This window comes from Suncus etruscus, chromosome 7, assembly GCF_024139225.1.
Source record: "Suncus etruscus isolate mSunEtr1 chromosome 7, mSunEtr1.pri.cur, whole genome shotgun sequence".
Lineage (NCBI taxonomy): Eukaryota > Metazoa > Chordata > Mammalia > Eulipotyphla > Soricidae > Suncus > Suncus etruscus.
Window position 1 is genome coordinate 22,688,247 of NC_064854.1, and position 19,797 is coordinate 22,708,043.

Genomic DNA, 19,797 nt, shown 5'->3' on the forward strand with positions numbered 1-19,797 from the left:
TCACCATCTCTAGAACCCAAGCAGGCTTTCCGAGACAGGCAGAGGGTGTCTCTGACTCCTCTGAAGCAGATATGCAAGAAAAGGATATTTGCTTACTATTGGATCTTTTTTCATCAAGAAGAGCATCTGACCTCGACCACAGTTTTCCCTCTTAAATCCATCATCACCCTTGTCACCATCCATCTCCCGCTGGCTAGCACCTACCATCCATCACCACTTCCTGTATCATTCAATTTGTCTCGGGACCCTCCCATGCACCTGGGAACAAACAATGTCATTCCAACCTTCTCCCTAAAACTGGAAAGGTGTATTACTGAGGAACTCTTTTTATTTCTATTTTTCTAGAGATAGAATTTGTTCGGCTAAAGATATTATGGAAAAAGACCCTCTAAGTAGTGTATCCTGGGTCAAGATTTTCTTTCTCTCTCTCTCTTTCTCTCTCTCTCTTTCTCTCTCTCTCTCTTCTCTCTCTCTCACTCACTCTCAGCCACACCCAACAAGGTTCAGGGGTTACTACTGACTCTGCCCACAGAAATTACTCCTTGCAGGACCTTACACCCTGAACATTGACATAAAGACCTGACACAGGCCTTAGAAGAATGGGCATTTTCCATTCACCTCTGAACCGGGGAAGCCATCCACAAAACATCCAAGTTTGTCTATAACATCACCTGGAAGCAATCCTCTACCAGGGAAGACCCTACCACTGCTCTGACATCGACCTGCTCAAAAGAGACTTCCCTTAACACTGAGAAAACTTAACAACAACAACGACCTGCTTACAGGACAGGGCTCTCTGCATTGCCCTTTAATGATGAGGTGAAACTAGAGGACGCTCCACATCCTGACTTCAATGTAGGATATGCAGATTCCAGGATCTTTAATACAGAAACATGATACCAACAACAGAGACTATGTGAAAAATAAGTGTGTTGGTACGACAGACAATGTCTTGGATTGGATGATCTAGCTTGCCTGGAGCCTAGAGTTGGTCTTATGCCAGGAAACTTCAGGGGTAGGGTCTCTTTGTATTTAGGCCAAGGTTATTCCTTTCCATGCCCCTCATATTTTGGTGGGCCTATGCAAACAACAGTTGCCACTCTAACACCGTTTTTACTGTGCTCCTTTGACTCTAATCCTTAAAAAAAAACCCACTTAAACTTTTTTTTGTTTGTTTGTTTTTGGGCCACACCCAGCGGTGCTCAGGGGTTACTCCTGGCTGTCTGCTCAGAAATAGCTCCTGGCAGGCACGGGGGACCATATGGGACACAGGGATTCGAACCAACCACCTTTGGTCCTGGATCGGCTGCTTGCAAGGCAAACGCCACTGCACTATCTCCGGGCCCCCACTTAAACTTTTGAGGTTAACTTAAACTAATATGCATGTATATGGAAATGTAAAAAAAAAATACTATGCCTCTAATGTGTAAGGAGTTACATAAGTTTTATGGCTTTAGATTGCCTTGTCTGCTGCTAAGAAATATTATAATGTATTACAATCTGGGGACTTGAGGGACAAAGTAATTGTACATGGATTCTGTTTTATTTATCTTAATGTTCTTTGGCTGAAAGTTCAAAGTTAAGATATCAGCAAGGGGACTTCTTCTGAGAATTATGTTACGGGTGATTGTCCTTCCACTGTAACTTTACCTTGTCCTCTTTCTTTGCATCTTTGTTCTCATAATTAAAATTAAAAAATTAAAAAAAAAAAGAAATGACTCCTTGCAGACTCAAGGGACCATATGGATGCTGAGGATTAAACCTGGGTCAGCCATGAGCAAGGCAAAGGCCCTCCCCGCTGTGCTATCACTCCAGCCTCAGGGTCAAGGTTCTTTTCATTAAAACTCAGTAGATAATCTAAAATTATCCCCCCAGATTATTAAAGTTCTAAGCGAAGCTCAAGCCAGGACAAGCCCGATAAGGTATGAAAGAGCTCTATTATGGAAGAGAAAACATCTCGAAGACTTAGGCACAGTTAGATATATCGCAAATTGCTTATCTGGGGAACTGGCATTTCTGTGGCCAGCACTGCATGGGGCTGGCATTAATGGCGGTTCTCTGGATAAGATCTCCAGCCTTCTCTGGACAAGCACTACTTGACAGATGGTGGCTGTGCAGCCAGACTGGCCGATAAAGATCAGCATTTTCCTATTCCCTGGAGAGCCAGTGGGGGCATTAGCTGTAGCTGCAGAGAGGGAAACACATGAGGCAGAACAGAACCTCATCTGGAGCTGCTGCTTGGGGAGATGGAGGTGGGGGGCTCCTCAAAACAACTTCCTGTCTACTGCCCAGGGATGCGAGCTGAGACCCATAATCCTTTCTCTGGGCAAATCTTAAGAGTGGCTGTCCAGGCTGCCATAGGCCAGTGCCCAAAGGCACTGAATTTATCTGAAAAGCTCTACTAGATTTCAGATAAACCACTTTTTTTTTTCTATATAAGGAACTTGGATTTTATTCTTTTGCTCCCTAACCTCAAATACGAATATAGCATTTTTAGCTAGTGTGTCTATTATTGAAAAAATGTAAGGATTTGAAAATATAACTTGTATGTTTTTTCTTTTATTTTTTTAGCAATTTGACTTGGTTTTCATTCTAATTGGAGACACAGTTTAATTTAATATAGAAAGTATATTAAGGGGCCAGAGCAATAGTTATAGCAGGTGGAGCAATTGACTTGCATATGGCTGACCTAGGTTCAATCTTGGGCATTCTATGTGGTCCTCTAAGCCTGCTAAGAGTGCTCTGAACACTGCCAAGTGTGATTGAAAAACAAAAAACAGTGTATTTAATCTGATAATAGTTGGAAAATATATAACTAATCTACTATTAAGAATGGCTATTTTATCAAGAGAAAATATGAATCCAAAGTATGAATCCATTTATAGTCACAAGAAATTGCAATGGAGTCTATCAAGAATTAGCAGAATAAGAATTGTATCTTTTCATGTATTTTGGTTTATTTTGATATTTCTCAAAAGTACCTGATATATGTATGTACCATTAGCCCAAGACATTTTGTGAGAATCATTTTACCAGTTTTGAAATTTTAAAATGATTTACTTAGCAAAATGATAGAATCATATAAATTGTAGTAGATAAGAGATTTAATAAGATTTGATACATTCATGATGGAAAGTCTTTGATAACTAGGAACAGAAGGGAATTTTTTCAACTTTGATAAAGGGCATTTTCAAAAAGCCAATGTTGAACATGATATTTAATTCTTAAAAACTTGATGTTTTTCTCCAAAAGCAGTATTTTCTTGCCTCTAATCTGAATAAGATATTATTGTGAATTCTGCCCAATAATAAGAATATTGTAAATTCTGTTCAATAATAATTACTGTAAATTCTGTCCAATAAAAAGAATATTTTTCTAACCTCTCATCTGAATAGGGTATCATTGTAAATTTTGCCCAATAATAATAGGAACCCTAAACTATGTGTATATATGTATGCATATATAAAATTATCAATATTTTAAGATCAATACAATTCTAAGAATTATACTTTAAAAACCCAGAACCTGTAAATAAGTTCAGTAAGAACTTAAGGAAATTAAGGACAACACAAAAATATATTTATAGATACTAACTATGAACCAAAATTACAAAGAAAAAATTTCCAAAGAAAATAAAAATAGTTAACAATGAAATATATGTAGGCCTGTGCAAATATTTGGAAAACGATTCAAGAAATCAGAGACCTAAAGAAATGATGAGACATAAATGTTCATGTACTGGAAGATTCAGCATAGTATATATGCCATTATTATCAAAATTCTGCATAAGTTTAAGGCATTTCCTATTAAAACTCAGCAAGATATTTTTCCCAAATAAAAAAGCTTATTTAAAAATTTATATGGAAATACAATATGGAAAAATGTCTGCCTCCATAAAAAATATTTACTAAAGCATTTATATGGAATAACTGTAAGGAAGATAATTTCTCTGCCCACATAAATAAAAGTCCACTTAATATTTGATATGAAAAGGCAATATGCAACAGTCCTTGTACAGTTAAAACAATCTTGACTAGGACGATTAAAATTTCAGGAATCAGTCGAATGAAGTAATGGTACACAAGCCAATGCTAAACTGCTAGAGGATTAGACACAGGGATCAATAAAATGAGAGAGAGAATATAAGAGATCCAACTGAATTTCTTTCTAAGATGCAAAAGCAATTTAATGGCAAAGGGACAGTCTTTGCAACAAATGGTTGAAATTGGATACCTGGCAGTGAACCAGATAAAAAGCTTGACTGCAACCTACACACAGGTCAGATCTTTAACAAACATTGTTCAAATGACCTAGTCACATCCATTACTTCTGGTAATCTCATTAGCTAAAAGCACACAATCACATTGAAAGACACCCACCCACCCTCGTATATTCTTGATAATAGTGAAATGGAGAGCTGAAAGATATGCAATGAAATATGAACTGGAAGCTATGCTTAGAGAATCTATCCATCAGAAGCTAGAACCATTTTACATGCATAGTTGCTACCTCACATTCCCTAAAAGTGAAAAAAAAAAAAAAAAAGAATGATTAACTAAGATCTTTCTACTGAAATTTGAATTCTATCTGTTACCCAGCAAACCATTGCTTGGATATCTACATGAACAGGCTTCTTCCAACTAATGTAAAACAATCATTGTTTTCTCCCTACAAAAAAAAAAAAAAATCTACTTGACTCCCGACAATTTCCCTTAAATATCCTAAGAACTTAATCAGGAATTTTAGGACTACCATGTTCCCTCTTTTCTAATTGCTAGGAAACTACTGTGTCACATTATTTCTAGAGTCTAGGTGTTAGTTTTTCAGCCCTCCTGTTAGTTTTCACACTGCCCATCAACCGCTATGTGGACAAACTATTGTGGTACTTGCAAAGTTTTCTCCTGCCTAAAATGTTATACCTATTTCAAAGTATCATCCTCATGGGTCCAGGAACTATCTAACACAGATTTAATGTGCACCCGTTGATTGTGCCACAAAATCCTCCATTGCTGGGTCCTACGTTCTCATCCCTAATCTCTCCTGTCTCATTTCTCTTTGCCTCTACCTTTACCCGAAGTCACCTCAGATGCCAAAGCTTTACCAAAGATGGTGCTAGTCAGGATGTTGCCTCTGAAATGTATGTGCCTGTAATTTTTCATGTGCTTTGTACCTGCCTTTTTGTTCCATGGACTATCTTTACCCCCAATGAATAGCTTTTTGTCTTTACTTCATCCTATTTACTGCTAAAATGCATTATATGCTAATATCAAGAAATTCTCTTATCTTTAGCTTTTTCAACAATGGGTCACGATCTCATATGGGGTCATGTAACTGAATGTGGGAGATGGTGGCAAAAAGATTTGTTTTGAATTTAACTTACTATTTAGGACAAGCAGATATTTAATTTGTATACTTATTTCATATATTCAGGATTGTGTAAAAATTTCTCACGCAAAAAGGGGTTGTGAGTGGAAAAAGTTGAAGAAGCCCCATTCAAATCCAATTGTAGGTACTGTTAGGTGCTCACTATACAGAGGAGAAAACAAGGCAGAGAGGACAAGTATCAAGTCAAGGTCAGACTAGCTGCCCTACACAGCTAGGTTTGAACCAAAGAGGTTGAGTCTTCAGTCATTATATGACATCTCATCTGCCATGCTCCAAAGTGCTTCCTAACAATTCTGTGTCCTGTTACCTGATACCAAAGTACTACACGTCCCTTCTTTTCTCTGCCTGCAATGTCCTTTGAACGTACTCATGTCAAAAGCATTTATCATGCTGAATTGACAATTATTTGCTAACACTTCTACTTGAGTGAGCTTCTGAAGCACAGAGCTCAATTCATCTTTGTATTCCCCAAGAAAAGTTCATTGCCTGCATAGTAAGTAGCTGGTAAATATTGCTGAATAAACAATGAAATAAACAATGAAAGTGTTAGAAATTCTTGCTTCTTTGCTCTATAGCCAATTTATTAGAAGAATTCTTGGAATTAAACTTATTTCTTGATTTATAAAGTTGCTATAACAGTATATACTAAGAGATATTATAAATATAGTATGAAACAAAATATAATATAAATATACTTATTAAACATATGTATACTTCTAAAAATTAACAAAATTACTTTCTGTTTCTATGTAGTAACCTCTCTCAGAACTTCATTAGTTTGATTTGTCTGGAATATTTGATTGTAAATAAATAAGTTGAATAAATAGTAAAAATACTCCCGAAGGATTAAAACATTACCTAAAAGATATTTAAGAAAGAAAATGCTTCTTTCACTTAAAATTTGCAATGACAGCTTTGTTACTTAGGGAAATTTAATATCTATGTATTAGATTTCAGTTGTGAGAAAAACTTAATTATTTGAAGAGCTCAAGATACATTAATGTATAGCCACACTGAACAAGTATCATTTTATTCACTTAAAATTGACAATCATAAAATTAAGCTAACAAAAATTTGCAAACTTTCTACCTATACAAAAATGGGATTAAAACATGTATATATTTCAGCATTCTCAACATGGTCAGATGAAAATTTATCAAACAGACTGAACACCTGAGATTGTTCTAATCCAAATGTAAACAAGGACATGGGATTGTTCTGTTGTTCTTGCATTATATGAGGTTATACAGAGCACTAATGATATTTCAATGTTTATGAGTCTAATAGATGTATGATATAGTGGATCTGGGGATTCTTTTGCCAATTCTCCTTGACACTTAGGTGACCCTGAGAAAGCACTTAATTTCTTTATGGCTTATTTCCTCATTTGCAAACTAAACTACACCATAAGAATACCAATTGAGAGGCCAGAGTGGTGGTGCTAAAGGTAAGGCGTCTGCTACCAAGCGCTAGCCTAGGACAAACCTTGGTTCGACCCCCCCCCCCCACCACATCCCATATGAATCCCCAGGTCAGGGAGTGATTTCTGAGCACATAGACAGGAGTAACCCCTGAGTGTCAAATGGGTGTGCCCCCCCCACCAAAAAAAAAGAATATCAATTGAGTTTATTTCCTAGAAAACAATAGCCCACATGCTGCATTTTTAAATTGGGGGGGGGGGATTGGGGCCACATCTGGTGGTGCTTAGGGGTTACTCCTGGATCTGTGCTCAGAAATCCCTTCTGACAGGCTCAAGGACCATATGGGATGCTGGGGATCAAACCCGGGTCAGTGGCATGCAAGACAAATGCCCTACCACTATGCAATTGCTCGGCCCACATGCTACATATTATCGCATTTTAGCATTCAGAATTTAATTAAATTGGAGCCCCTTATGTTGTGCTTGTCCTATAGCTTATTCCCTTTAAATTCTAACAGATGTGGTGTTCCTCTGTCAACATCAGAAAGATGAAGGGCTTTAGGAATAGATGAAAGATAGACATGGATGTGTTAAGTATTAGACATATATACATATTTATGTCTAATTAATGCTATAAATATATGTTTATACAAGGCATAGTTAATAGTTGTATAAGTAAATAATAGTTGTAAAATAATCATAATAACCATGTGAGCCATAATAAGTAATCACACACTTAATACATCAATAGAGCAAAATAGCACATTTTAAAAAAATGTATAGATTTCCCTTTGGTATGGAAGGTAAAACTATGCTTCTGCACAATACTTATATAAATAGGTGTTATCAAGGAATGCACTATCTGGGATGAGGTACAAAAGAGAAAGTGCCAGAAGGAGCAGATGAGAAGATGGGAGCTGAGACCAACAGTAGCTCTGTCTAAAGCAGAGGTTGAGAGAAGCAGCTGGGGCTTTGGGGAAATCTCAGCCCCAGATATTCTCAGGCTTGTCCGTGTTCCCTGACTGTCTGGGAGGCAAGATGGGTTGATGAGGAGAAGGAGCATTTGGGGAGAGGCCCCAGCTCCAGGCTTGGCTCTATCTCCACAAATCCTTTGCCAGAGTGGCCACTATGTCTCTGGTTTCTGTCTATGCAAATGGGCCAGTCCTTGCCTCTTGTGCAGCAAGGGTGGGTGGAAACCAGGCCCACAGAGCGCCTCTTGGAGATGTTAGGAGATGGAAGGTTATTAGCAATGGGCTTAGGGATCAAGTGATGTCTGTCACTGGAGCACAAGCAGAATAAAAAGCTGCCACCCAGTAGTGCCTGACTATCTGAGCAAAGAAAGAGGCAGTCCCCTGTATCAAACCATTTCCTGTACCAGCACTGTACAACCAAACAATTTTGGAAGCTGACTGCCATCATGAGGCAGCTTGAACTTCTGAGCTTGATAACCAGCATCCATGTAAGCTGATCCATGTCAGAATCTAGAGGATTAGGGGGCCTGAGGATTAGGGGGCCTCTGGGCTGGCCAATAAATTCATTCCCAGCTCCTGTTCTCTGAGGGCTGTTATTGAGGAGGGGTCAGATGGTTGAGTTCAGAGTGATTTGCTTCCCAGCTCTTGCTGTATTCAGAGTTTTTCACTATTATCTTCTCATTTTACCCAGTAACTCGCTTTTATCTCTTAGCTTAGTCTCTGCTGGTTTTCTTCTTCTCAACAACTGTGCCTACTTAGGGCCAGGGGTAGCCATTGTGTCATTGAAGGGGTAGTCCAGACTCATATCTGGAATATATTTCATGATAAACTTTCTTTTCTTTCCACTGATCTAGAATTTTACTCCTGCCTGGTCAGATGGTTAGTGAATACATACACACATATGTTAACACATACATAAGTTTCTTTATCACATTCCCAGATCCTCAGTTCAGCAAAAGCAAATCAAGGAAAACAGAACTGAACCACCTTTTTAGTAAAACCCACAAAGAATAAACTGCAGATAACTTGTCCTTGGCCTCCCCAGGGAAGTCCAATTACAGATGACAGTTCCAGGGCTTTGGAATCTGCTTAGTATGGCTTTCTGCAAATGAGTGTACAATGTCAGCCCCTCCCATTCCCAGACTTCATCAGAAGAGCAGATGACTTTAAGAGCACAGGCAAAGCATAGTGCTTTCCAGTAATGTCCCCATTACTGTTAAACTGAGGGTTATTTGAGCGGGGGTTTTGTAAAATTATTCGGGTTCTAATTTAACTAATTTATTGAGCTTGTACTTTTCAGTACCATGGCACATTCCACATGCTTTGCTGAGTTAGTTCCAGATCTTTAGAATGTGCATCTCAAAGGTTCAAAATTAACACTCAGCTCTGAAACTTAACAGAATGAAACCCTGCTTGGATGAAATGCATTTTCTACTTTTTTTCTATTTGTTGTAAGTAGATTTCTCAGCTTTAGAGTCTAGACTCAGCAGTTTCTCTCTCTTGCTTCTCTTTCCCTCTTTTTTCCTTTCTCTCCCTCTTCCTCTCTCTTTTATCTCCTCCCTTCTCTCTCCTATATCACCAGTCTTTCCTCTCTCTCTCTCTCTCTCTCTCTCTCTCTCTCTCTGTCTCCCCACTTTCTCTCTTCTTTCTTCCCTCATTCCTTCTCTTCCAAACTACTCAGATAACCCCTGGCTCAGTTGCTAGCCCATATCCCCCATAAATGTGACCAAGTGACACTTTTTCTGATGCTCTGGCTATGGGTACCAATCCAGAGAGTATGTACATTGGACCCAAAGACTCAGGGTCATCTATTCTGTATTCATGGATAATGAAAGTAAATTAATTTCCCACCCTAAAGAGAACTACAAAAACCCGATTACATTTTGAAAATGAGCTGAACCTCAACGAAAGAACACCTAATACATGGAGATATTACTGTTGTATGTGTAATGCTATGATAATGTAATGAAGAATTAGGAGTAATTTATCCACTTAAATTCTTGAATTCATCTTCTTAAATTCTTGAATTCATTCATTTGGCCAATATTGGTGGACTAACAAGGTTTCTGCAAGGCCTTAGGGTTCAACCGAGGAAGACACTTCATAACTCACAGGTCCCAAAGTCTGCCAACATCCTCTTGACTGGGCCACATTCAGCATCTGGCCTTTTCCTAAAGTACCTTGGGAAACATGACTTGAAAGAGTCAACAAGGTGTCTTGAGGGCAGCTTTGTGGCAAAACATTTGTTTTGCAGGTGCAAGGCTGTGTCTTAAACCTGGCACCAATCTTCATGGCAAGTGTGACCCAGAGGCACTATTCTGGGGATTCTTGATGACATATAGGAGGACCACATACAACTGGATGGCCTCTGGTCACTATAACAACAACAAAATTGGAGACAGGATATGGAGGAGAAAGCTAAGGAAAGGACTATGGTGCTGGGTAGCCAGATAAAGGGATCTGACTGGTAGATTGGACCCTCTCTGTGGACCCCAGTCATCTAAGAAGAGCAAGTCATGAAGAGACAGCCTGAGTGCTATTCTTGTGTGGTTCCTGGGAATGTGGAGAAGCAGGGGCTCAGATGGCTTAGGAGCAGTATTGCCTTACTGAAAAGCTTCTCAACTGATGTAAGCCCAGTCATAGTAGAAGGGGTCAAGGATGGGCAGGGACCAGCTTGATCCAAAATTTTTGAGACTTGACGGACTCAAATAACTGTTGGTCCAAATTATCAGCAAACTCCCATATGGACTCTGGTAAGCACTTGGGACCAAAATTCTCTAAATGGAGAACACTTGGGTTTTCATTTCAAAGAGAAAAGTTTTAAAGATGACAAAAACATATCTAAATGGTCCAAGGCATATAAAGATGACAGAAGAGAAAAGGCATTAATAAAGGCATGCAGCAATGCAGGCCAGGAATGATATTCCAGACCTGCATTCTGCCCTCTACCAATTTGCCTGCAATTAGCAGAAGAAATCAGAAATGAACTAGAAGCATCTAAGACTCATGCTTGGGCAGTGTCTCTGACAGGGCTCGAACTTTCCTTCAGTGTAATCAAATGACAGCAGGTCCTGCTATGCCTTCTTTGTAGTTCCCAGACATAGTCGATTAATGAAGCTCAGGAACACTGACCAGGTGAGAGAAGCTTCATATGAATCTGCAAGGGGAAGAGGAACACTGGGGACTCCTCCCCCTGCACATAAGGGGGCAAATTAGGAAAAAGAAAAGCAACTTGAAAGTAGGTAGCAACAGCAAACCCAGAGAGATGCCATTGCATATGCTAAAGGCAAGAATCCGCCAACTCCTTTATGCACACATCTCTCTGGAGGAAAATGAGTTTTGCTTTCATGATAGCCTCCCATGTTTTCTAAGTCACTTTGCTCAGGCTGTACTCTGAAGGCTGTTTTCTCTCTGTCTGCCTGGGACATAGACTTTCAAGCTGTTGATACTGCAAGCAGAGGAGGTGGCCAAGTGATTTTTCGAGAGCCATTTGTTATGATTTCTCCAGTTTACTGGGAAGCCTTCAAAAATGCAAAGTCTAATTGCCTCCCTCAAGAAATTCATGGGGAAAAAATGATACTCCAAACATAAGGAGGTTCTGCTTTGTATTCAAGGGATGAAAGTTAACCCCAGCAAGAGGAAAAGAGAGAGGAAGGCAGGGATGCTAGGAAGAAATCTCTGCATAGAAAACATCTCGGAGTCTTCAACCAGCATATGATTTGTCTGAAGGGCTTTTTTTGGAACACTAATCACATCTGTATTCAAAAGGAAAGACTTTCTGGTAGCAAGTGCAAAGGGTCTCAGTACCACTGAAGCTCAGTTAAGTTGGGAACTGATGAGCTAACTGCCATGTCCTTTTAATGACAAAGTTCTTGGTAGTTTTGTGGATAAGACTGCTCATGTGCAGAGCTGGGGCCAAAGAGAGTGAGCTGGGAGACAGGCAGAAAAGCTAGTAATGAGGCAACTGGTACCTGGTATCCTGATCTCATTGCTTCTTAGGCTTCCATTCACCTAATCACCCAACTCTTTTCATTTCATAGCTCATAGGCCCCCCTAGTTCAAACTCGGAGGCATTAACTCAAGCAAATCCACTTCTTCCCTCAATCTTTACCTTCTAAGGCATCACTATGGACTTAGTCATGCCTAAGAAGTCATCCTTGACATGTATTTCATAGATCATGGAAGATTTATCCTCTCTGCCTTTTGGATAGCTCAGAGGCATCTGTGTTTCCTTCTGTTCTTCTCCTGGTATGAACTGGAGCCTTCTACATTCTGTAGCACACTTCTGTGGCAAGTCTACTTTAGGATCAAGAGCTCCAGATGCCCACCCCACTCCCAACTTCCACACAGATGTCTCAAGAAGACATCAGGCTTTGCAGCTTACAATTAAAATTCAAAACTTAAAATTCAAGATTCTCTTTTCATGGGGTCTTCTTTCTTATACTGGTCTTGGCCTCAATTTGCACCAATTCCCTAAGTGACAAAGAGGCTCCATAACCTTTGAGGTGTTGTATGCCTACATATACACTTTTTTCTGTTATTATGGGTTAATGGTCTCAAGGCCACTAGGGCTGCTCCTGGCCAAGCTGGAAGAGCAAAATGATGTCGGGGGATTAAACCCAGGGCCTTCTTCTCTGCAAAGAAAATGTTCTGCCACTTTAAATCACATCCCTGACTGAAGTGACTTTTGTTGAGAGGCATTGAGCACACCTGTCTTAATCATGGCTCTGCATTCAGGATCATTTCTGATAGTTTTCAAGGAACCCCCATAGTGTGCTAGGAAACAAACTTGAGTTGACCTCATGCAAGGCAAGTATACTTCTTGCTCCAAGAACACCATTCTGGACCCCAAGTGATAATTTTTAAAATAACAATGTCATATACAATTATTTTGGGGTGCTACACCCATTGGTGCTCAGGGGTTACATCTGGCACTGCGCTCAGGAATCACTCCTGGAAGGCTCAGGGGACAATTATGGGATGCTGAGGATTGAAAGCAGGTTGGCCATGTGCAAGGCAAATGTTGTACATGTTGTGCTATCACTCTAGCCCCCTAATCAAATTTAAATTTTGAAAGCAAAACTCCAGGTGACATATTCTTCTATAGCAGTGGTCCTCAAACTATGGCCCACAGGCCACATATTGTGTTTGTTCCCATTTTGTTTCTTCACTTCAAAATAAGACATATGCAGTGCACATAGGAATTTTTTCATAGTTTTTGTTTTTACTATCATCCAGCCCTCCACTGGTCTGAGGGACAGTGAACTGGCCCCCTATTCTAAAGAGACAGGTCTGTGCAGAAAGAAGGAACAATGAAATGAAACAGTTGTATAAGTGAGAAAAAATAGACTTGGAGGTCCCCAACTCTTACCCAAGGTCTGCCGATAAGTGAACTTCCATCCTTTCGCTGTTTGGAAGTGGTCTGTGTGGAACTCGAGAAGCAAAGAGCTGCCACTGCTCTTCATATTGGGTGGGAGTTTGGAGTCACAAAACTGGCCCAGCAGAGGATCCGTTGTGCTAGAACCATCATAAATTGCCAGGTAGTCTTGGGAGCAGGAGACAGAGGGCACCACATCAAAGTCAATGAACCTGTGAAATGATCCAAGTCAATTTGCATGTATGTTTTTTATGACATTGACTTTATAATCCAACCCAAAAGCATTACTTGATAGGAAATATTAGAAATGAATTGATTTGCTGATTGCTTAAAAAGTTTAGCCAAGATTTTTAGAGTGGCTACAGTATGCTATTGTGTTGTAAAAGTAAGAACTGTAATGATGAGTGACTTATAGTATTGCATGTCCAGGCATTTATAGTCATCCTGGGTCCATTTGTGATGAAATTTTGACATGTTGAACTGATGTTCAGCATTTTAGCAACACATTGATTTTTCAGTCTCATTATAAATATGGCATTTACCTTTTCCCTTCTTGTTCTGTGAGCTGAAGCTAGAATATTTTCCTAATATTTTCTCCTTTGAAAATGCCTCAACTTGGGGCTGGCAAGGTGGCACTAGAGATAAGGGGTCTGCCTTGCAAGCGCTAGCCAAGGAAGGACCGCGGTTCGATCCCCTGGCATCCCATATAGTTCCCCCGAGCCAGGGGGGATTTCTGAGCGCTTAGCCAGGAGTAACCCCTGAGCATCAAATGGGTGTGGCCTGAAAAACCAAAAAAAGAAAAAAAAGAAAAAGAAAATGCCTCAACTCATCAAATTTCTATAAAATATTCTGATTTACAATACTGAAACTTCTACAGTTTTTCTACGATAAGCTGTGTTTCAGCAAAACATAAGAGTTAGGAGTATGTTCTTTCTTTGAGCTGCATAATATTCCATTGCACATATATACAACTTCTTGATCCATTCATTTGTAGTTGGATTTGCAGCAGCATGGATGAAACTGAAGGATAGCAGAAGTCAACAGAATGAGGTTGATTGATTCTATCTTTTTTCACAGCTGCTTCATATTCCTTTGCATATGTATACACAATTTCTGTAGCCATTCATCTCTTCCTAAGCCTCTAGTGAGAATAAGAGTGACTTTCCTAGTGCAGAAAATTTTCCTGCCAAAAGCCACACTGCACTTTCTGTGGAGGGGACATTTGCTTTACGTACTTGAGCTGAATAACTCTGTCTTCTCTCACTGTAATGATGTACTGGCAGTGCACATTGTTGGGGTAGTCTGAGAATGAGTAGCCCGGGCTCCTGATGTACCCAACGGTATAGTTGAACCGACCCCCACAGGCTGCAGGTGGAGACGGGAAACATAGAGAACAGTCATCATATATGAAATTAAAAATAATTCCAAAATATTCATCCATGTAACACCTATTCCCTTAAGTCTTAAGACATATTAACATTTCTGTTTCATTCTTCCATAATTATTTTAAGGTAGTCTGAACCTCCCTTCATTGTATTCAGAGATAGATTTTTCCTCTTTGAAGAAGGGAATGAGGAAAGAGTTAGGAGGGGATATGGAAGTGGGGATAATGTTTCAAGACAGCTTTAAGCAGGAGAAGTTGGAGTCAAATTTATGCCTGGAGTAGGGATGATAAGAAAGGACATTACTTGTTTGGGGTACAACCATCCTTTCCCTTGTTTTTCATTCTTTGGCTAACAGAGGGATCACAGTGATAATGGGCAACTGAAAACTCCTGCAGGATCCTAAGCCCCTGAAACCTGGAAGGATAGAAATTTGGATGCTGAAATCAACGGCAACTTTCCCTGTTAAAGATGGAAGACTCTAAGGCCAAGTCCAGGAAGCCATTTTGGGGTTGAAGTGCTGAGTGAGGCTGCTTTGGTGGGTTCTGATGCTTCTCACTAATTCCAGCTGATTGTGAGACATTGGGTCCTTGAATAGGATCAAGAGGTGTGACCCACTCCCTCCCTTTTACTCCAGAAATCAACCATTCCTAATCTTCAGTTACTCCCACATGAGCTACTAAAATGCTATCAGGAAATGACACTGAAATTTTATTATTTTACATAAAAGTTACATGATTATATTGGCATGGCCTTACATGTCAGGAAGTTCCAAAGACACTGATTACTGGATCATAACTATCAGTGGGGAGGGCGCTTGCCTTGAATGCAATTGATTTGGGTTCCATCCCCAGCATCCTATTTGGACCACCAAGCACCCCCAGAAATAATTCCTGAGTGCCATGGCAGAAGTAACCCCTGGTCACCACCAGTGTGGTCCAAATGCAAAAACAAAACAAGTTTCCAATTCTCACTGCAATAAGAAAGACTTATATTTATTTGTTGTCTGACTTAAAAAAAATAATGGACTCACATGTCTTTCTGATCTTTCTATGGTTTATATTCATGAAGCAATCCCACTTCCATCTCTCTATGGGTACTATTTATGGTTATGAAGGTTATCTTGTATTCATGTGGCACCTAGGTTTAAAGGAAAACTATTGTCTATGTGCCATAAATAATCATGTGCTCAACTTCTGGGTATATCTGGGTATAATGAATTGAATCACAGTTCTGTGGAATTAGTATTCTATTTCATTCTGTACAATATTGTGTTATTTCTCAAAATTTACTAATGCCTAAATAACCCAGATGTACAGATGATCAGGATTTTATATATATTTGATCTATATATTCATAATAAGAAATATTAGTAACTATGATGCTTTTTAAATTAGATTCTCAGTGCATTGGTGAAGGTTAATTTACAATGTACAATAACATTGTATGACTATAAGTCAATCATGAACAACTTTATCTGTGGAAAAAAACTATTATGAATAACCTTGTAACCAAAGTATTTAAATTAGATATATATAAATATATATAAATAATGGGATTCTCAGAAGTGTACAGGTCAAATCCATTTAGAAAAATAATGAATTGAAAAATAAAAGAATATAAAGCAGGGATGTAATTCCCCAAGATAATAGTTTTATCAAAAGAACATAAGTAAGTGGGCAGGAGGTAGAAAACAGGGGTAAAGGCATACACTTTGCATGTGATCAGCCATGGTTTGCTCCTTGACATCACATGGTTTCCTAATCCCTGACATATGCATCCCTGGAGACTGGAATACTGCCAGGGTAGCCTGGCAGGGTTGGGCCACAGCACCACAGGGCCTGAGCAACATTGCATCCTTGGGCCTGCACATTGAGACACAGGCCAGGTTTGGCCAAGATATGCTGGAAGAAATCTTCAGATCTCCTGGGCACTGCCTAGGTCCTCATCCCCCCCAAAATTAATAAAGATTAATATATCTCACTAAGGCAAGTGGGAGAAGAAAGGATCATCACTCTGTTCTATTCTCCTTTGCAGCATATCTCCAAGGCTGGACACTACCTTGCTTGACACTCAGAGACTAGATCTCAGTGGCAGCTCTGGGAGGTGGATAGCAAAGGCCTCTTTTGTGAACAAATGAACACAACCATTTTCTTGAAGAACACTAATTGACTTGAAATAAAATAAGTCACTCTGCCTTTGTAATTGGTTTGGTCCAATAAAGACCAGAAAGAAAAAAAAAACTAGGATGTTGGGGGCAGGAGTGATAGTACAGCATTTGCTTTGCAATCAGTCAACTTGAGTTTAATTAAATCCCCAGTATTACATATGGTCTTCCAAGCCCACCAGGAGTGATTCCTGAGTGCAGATGCAGGAGTCAATGATGAACACAACTAGGTGTGGCACAAAAAGCATAAAGAACCCAAGATAACAAAAAAAACAATCTATGATCCTGCAAGATTTGTTTGCCCATTGCCACTAAAGTTGGGACAACAGAAGGAAAATGCTCCTCACAGTAAGGAAGAGTCTTTTATATAGGGAAGCATAGTAAGAGGATTTCAAATCAACAATAATTAAGTTGCTAATAAAGCCTAAAACGGTCTTGGGAGCTGCAAAGGCCTTTGCCCATTGGTCTTGACAGTATGTTCCACCTTTCACTATGGAGAGGTCGCAAGGAATAACAGCACATATACAGGTCTTTCCCTTAGAATCATGCTTTTTGCTTACTGTTAAATAAATAAACCTCTTCCTACCATAAGATCATAAATATATTTTTCCAGGGCTCTTATACACTGACAAAATATCCATCTTCATGTTAGCAAGATGACTTTGGAAAAATAAAAGATTTCTGGATGGTCCAGCATTCCTGCCACCCTCCCAAAGGTTTTTTTTTTTAGGTAAATTAAAAACAACCAAGAGCAGGAATGTTGGCTTTAACTTTAAGGCTCAAATTAAGGCACAACCTACCATTTGGTCATTCATGAGTATTTAGTACAAGTCCCCTAAAAGCTTTTCTTTGTTTAAGAAGGGAGAAAGTCAACATATTTTTAAACCATGTACCTAAGTACCTAACCATTCTCCCTATTAAAGTATCTGAATCTTCAAGTTGGTAGTGGAGGAATCAGAATTCAAATTTCTTGGGACAGTTTCTCAGGAAAAATAAGGAATGTCTAAGTTCCTTTGTTCTGACTACTTACGCATCCTTCTGTAGGAAATCTTGAACCCAAAGTCTGTGGTGTGCGCGTCTGAGTAGAAGTTTAGCATCACAGGACCAGACAGAGTTATGGGAGTTGGGAGTTCATTACCACACAAGGTTGCAAGGGGTGGAGCAGCAAGCCTGAGGCCTCTGATGATGTGCAGCCCATCGTGTGAGCAGGTTCCTGTGATGGCCGAGCGAGCTGCAGGAAACACCAATGAGCCTCAGTGGAACCAGAGCAATATTCAACCCCATCAGTTTGGTCAGTCAGTGTCCTCATCATGGATTATGGTACACAGGACAGGGGTAAGGGTGAAAGTCCTGCATGTCCCCAACCTGCATTTGAACCACAGCACTACATGGACCCCCAAACACCACTGCATAGATTTGGGGCATTTTCTGACCTGGCTAGCTGCACACCTCCAGAAGACGCTTCCTAGGCTCCTGAGTATCACTTGGAAGAGCCTCCCCTCAAATAAATTAAGAGAATTGAGGTGTTCCTGGGTCCATCTGGGAGGAGCACAGAGAGCTGAGCTCTTGGGAGTCTGACTGAAGGTAGGGGTGGATCAATCCACCGCTCTTTGACCCCTACCTGCTTTGGCTACAGCAGACTGTTTTTTGAGGGCCACACCTGAAGCTGCTTTGTGATCCCTGGGTCCAACCCAAAAGAACACAGGGGGGAAAATAAAAAATAAAAGCACGAAGCTCCACGGCCGCACACTTTGTATGTAGTATGAACCCCATTGCAATACACGGGATTACAGTTAAAGGGTGACAATGAGGAAACAACGAAGGACAACTGCATGCGTGGAGTATGATGATGGCAGTTCTGATGAGCCAAAAAGTGCCAACTACCTGGTTGACCTCTCAGCAAGGGAGTTTAAAGTGGAGATATGGAAGATGTTCATGAAACTCAAGGGGAGCATAGATCGATCTGAACAGACCACAAATATGAAAATTAGAAAACTCCAAACTGAAATAATGGGACTGAAAAATGCAGTAGAGTTAATGCAAAACTCTATGGAAAGCCTCTCCAGTAGAGTAACAGCAGCTGAAGACAGAATTAGTCAGCTAAAAGATGAGAGGCATAATAACTCTATACAACAAAAGAGATTTGAAAAGAACCTCAAAGCAAATGAACTAACAATGGGAAAAATACTCAAAGATTTTGAACAGATGAAAATAGAAATGTTCGATAAAGTCAACAGAAACAACATAAAAATCATTGGAGTCCCAGAAACAGAGGAGGAGAATCCCCAGGAAGAATCAACAATCAAGGACATTATTACAAAGAATCTCCCAGAGATCATGACTGTATGCAACCAAATCCTCCATGCCCGAAGAGTACCAGCTAAAAGAGATCCAAAGAAAAGCACTCCAAGACACATCCTAGTCACAATGACAAATCCCACAGATAGGGACAGGATACTGAAAGCAGCAAGATCCAAAAGGAAAATTACATTCAAAGGAACATCCTTAAGATTTGCAACAGACATGTCACAGGAAACTCTCAAGGCCAGAAGACAGTGGTGGGATATTGTGACAAGACTGAATGAAATGGAGGCTTCACCTAGAATAATGTACCCAGCACAACTCACGTTCAGGTTTGAAGGAAGGATCCATAACTTCATGGATAAACAACAGCTCAGAAATTTTACAGATACAAAACCAGCTTTAAAGGAAAAACTGAAAGGCCTACTTTAAGACAAGATAGAACAATAGACACATCAATGTTATAAATAAATATGGCATTAACTCACATGAAAATCACCTCTCTCAATGTCAATGGATTAAATGGATCAATTAAGAGGCATAGAGTGGTGAAACAGATCAAAAAGATGAATCCAACCTTCAGCTGCCTACAAGAAACACAACTGAGTAGTCAGAACAAACAGACTCAAAATCAAAGGCTGGAGGAAAATCATCCAAGCAAACATACCCTTAAAAAAGCTAAGGTGGCAATATTAATATCTGATGATGCAAACTTTAGACTCAGATAAGTTGTAAGGCATAAAGATGGACACTATGTACTAATCAAGAGATATGTACAGCAGGAAGAAATTGCA

General features: G+C 39.7%; 1 protein-coding gene across 1 annotated transcript in view; it reads right to left on the reverse strand.

Moving 5' to 3' along the window:
- CUBN (cubilin) overlaps positions 1-19,797 on the reverse strand; it is a 253,967-nt gene that overhangs the window by 18,256 nt on the left and 215,914 nt on the right. Inside the window, exons 57-59 of the mRNA XM_049777740.1 lie at positions 17,733-17,933; positions 14,389-14,518; positions 13,148-13,365 (exon numbers count right to left, since the gene is read on the reverse strand). Coding sequence (XP_049633697.1) covers positions 13,148-13,365; positions 14,389-14,518; positions 17,733-17,933 — 549 coding nt within the window. The remainder of the gene's footprint in view (positions 1-13,147; positions 13,366-14,388; positions 14,519-17,732; positions 17,934-19,797) is intronic.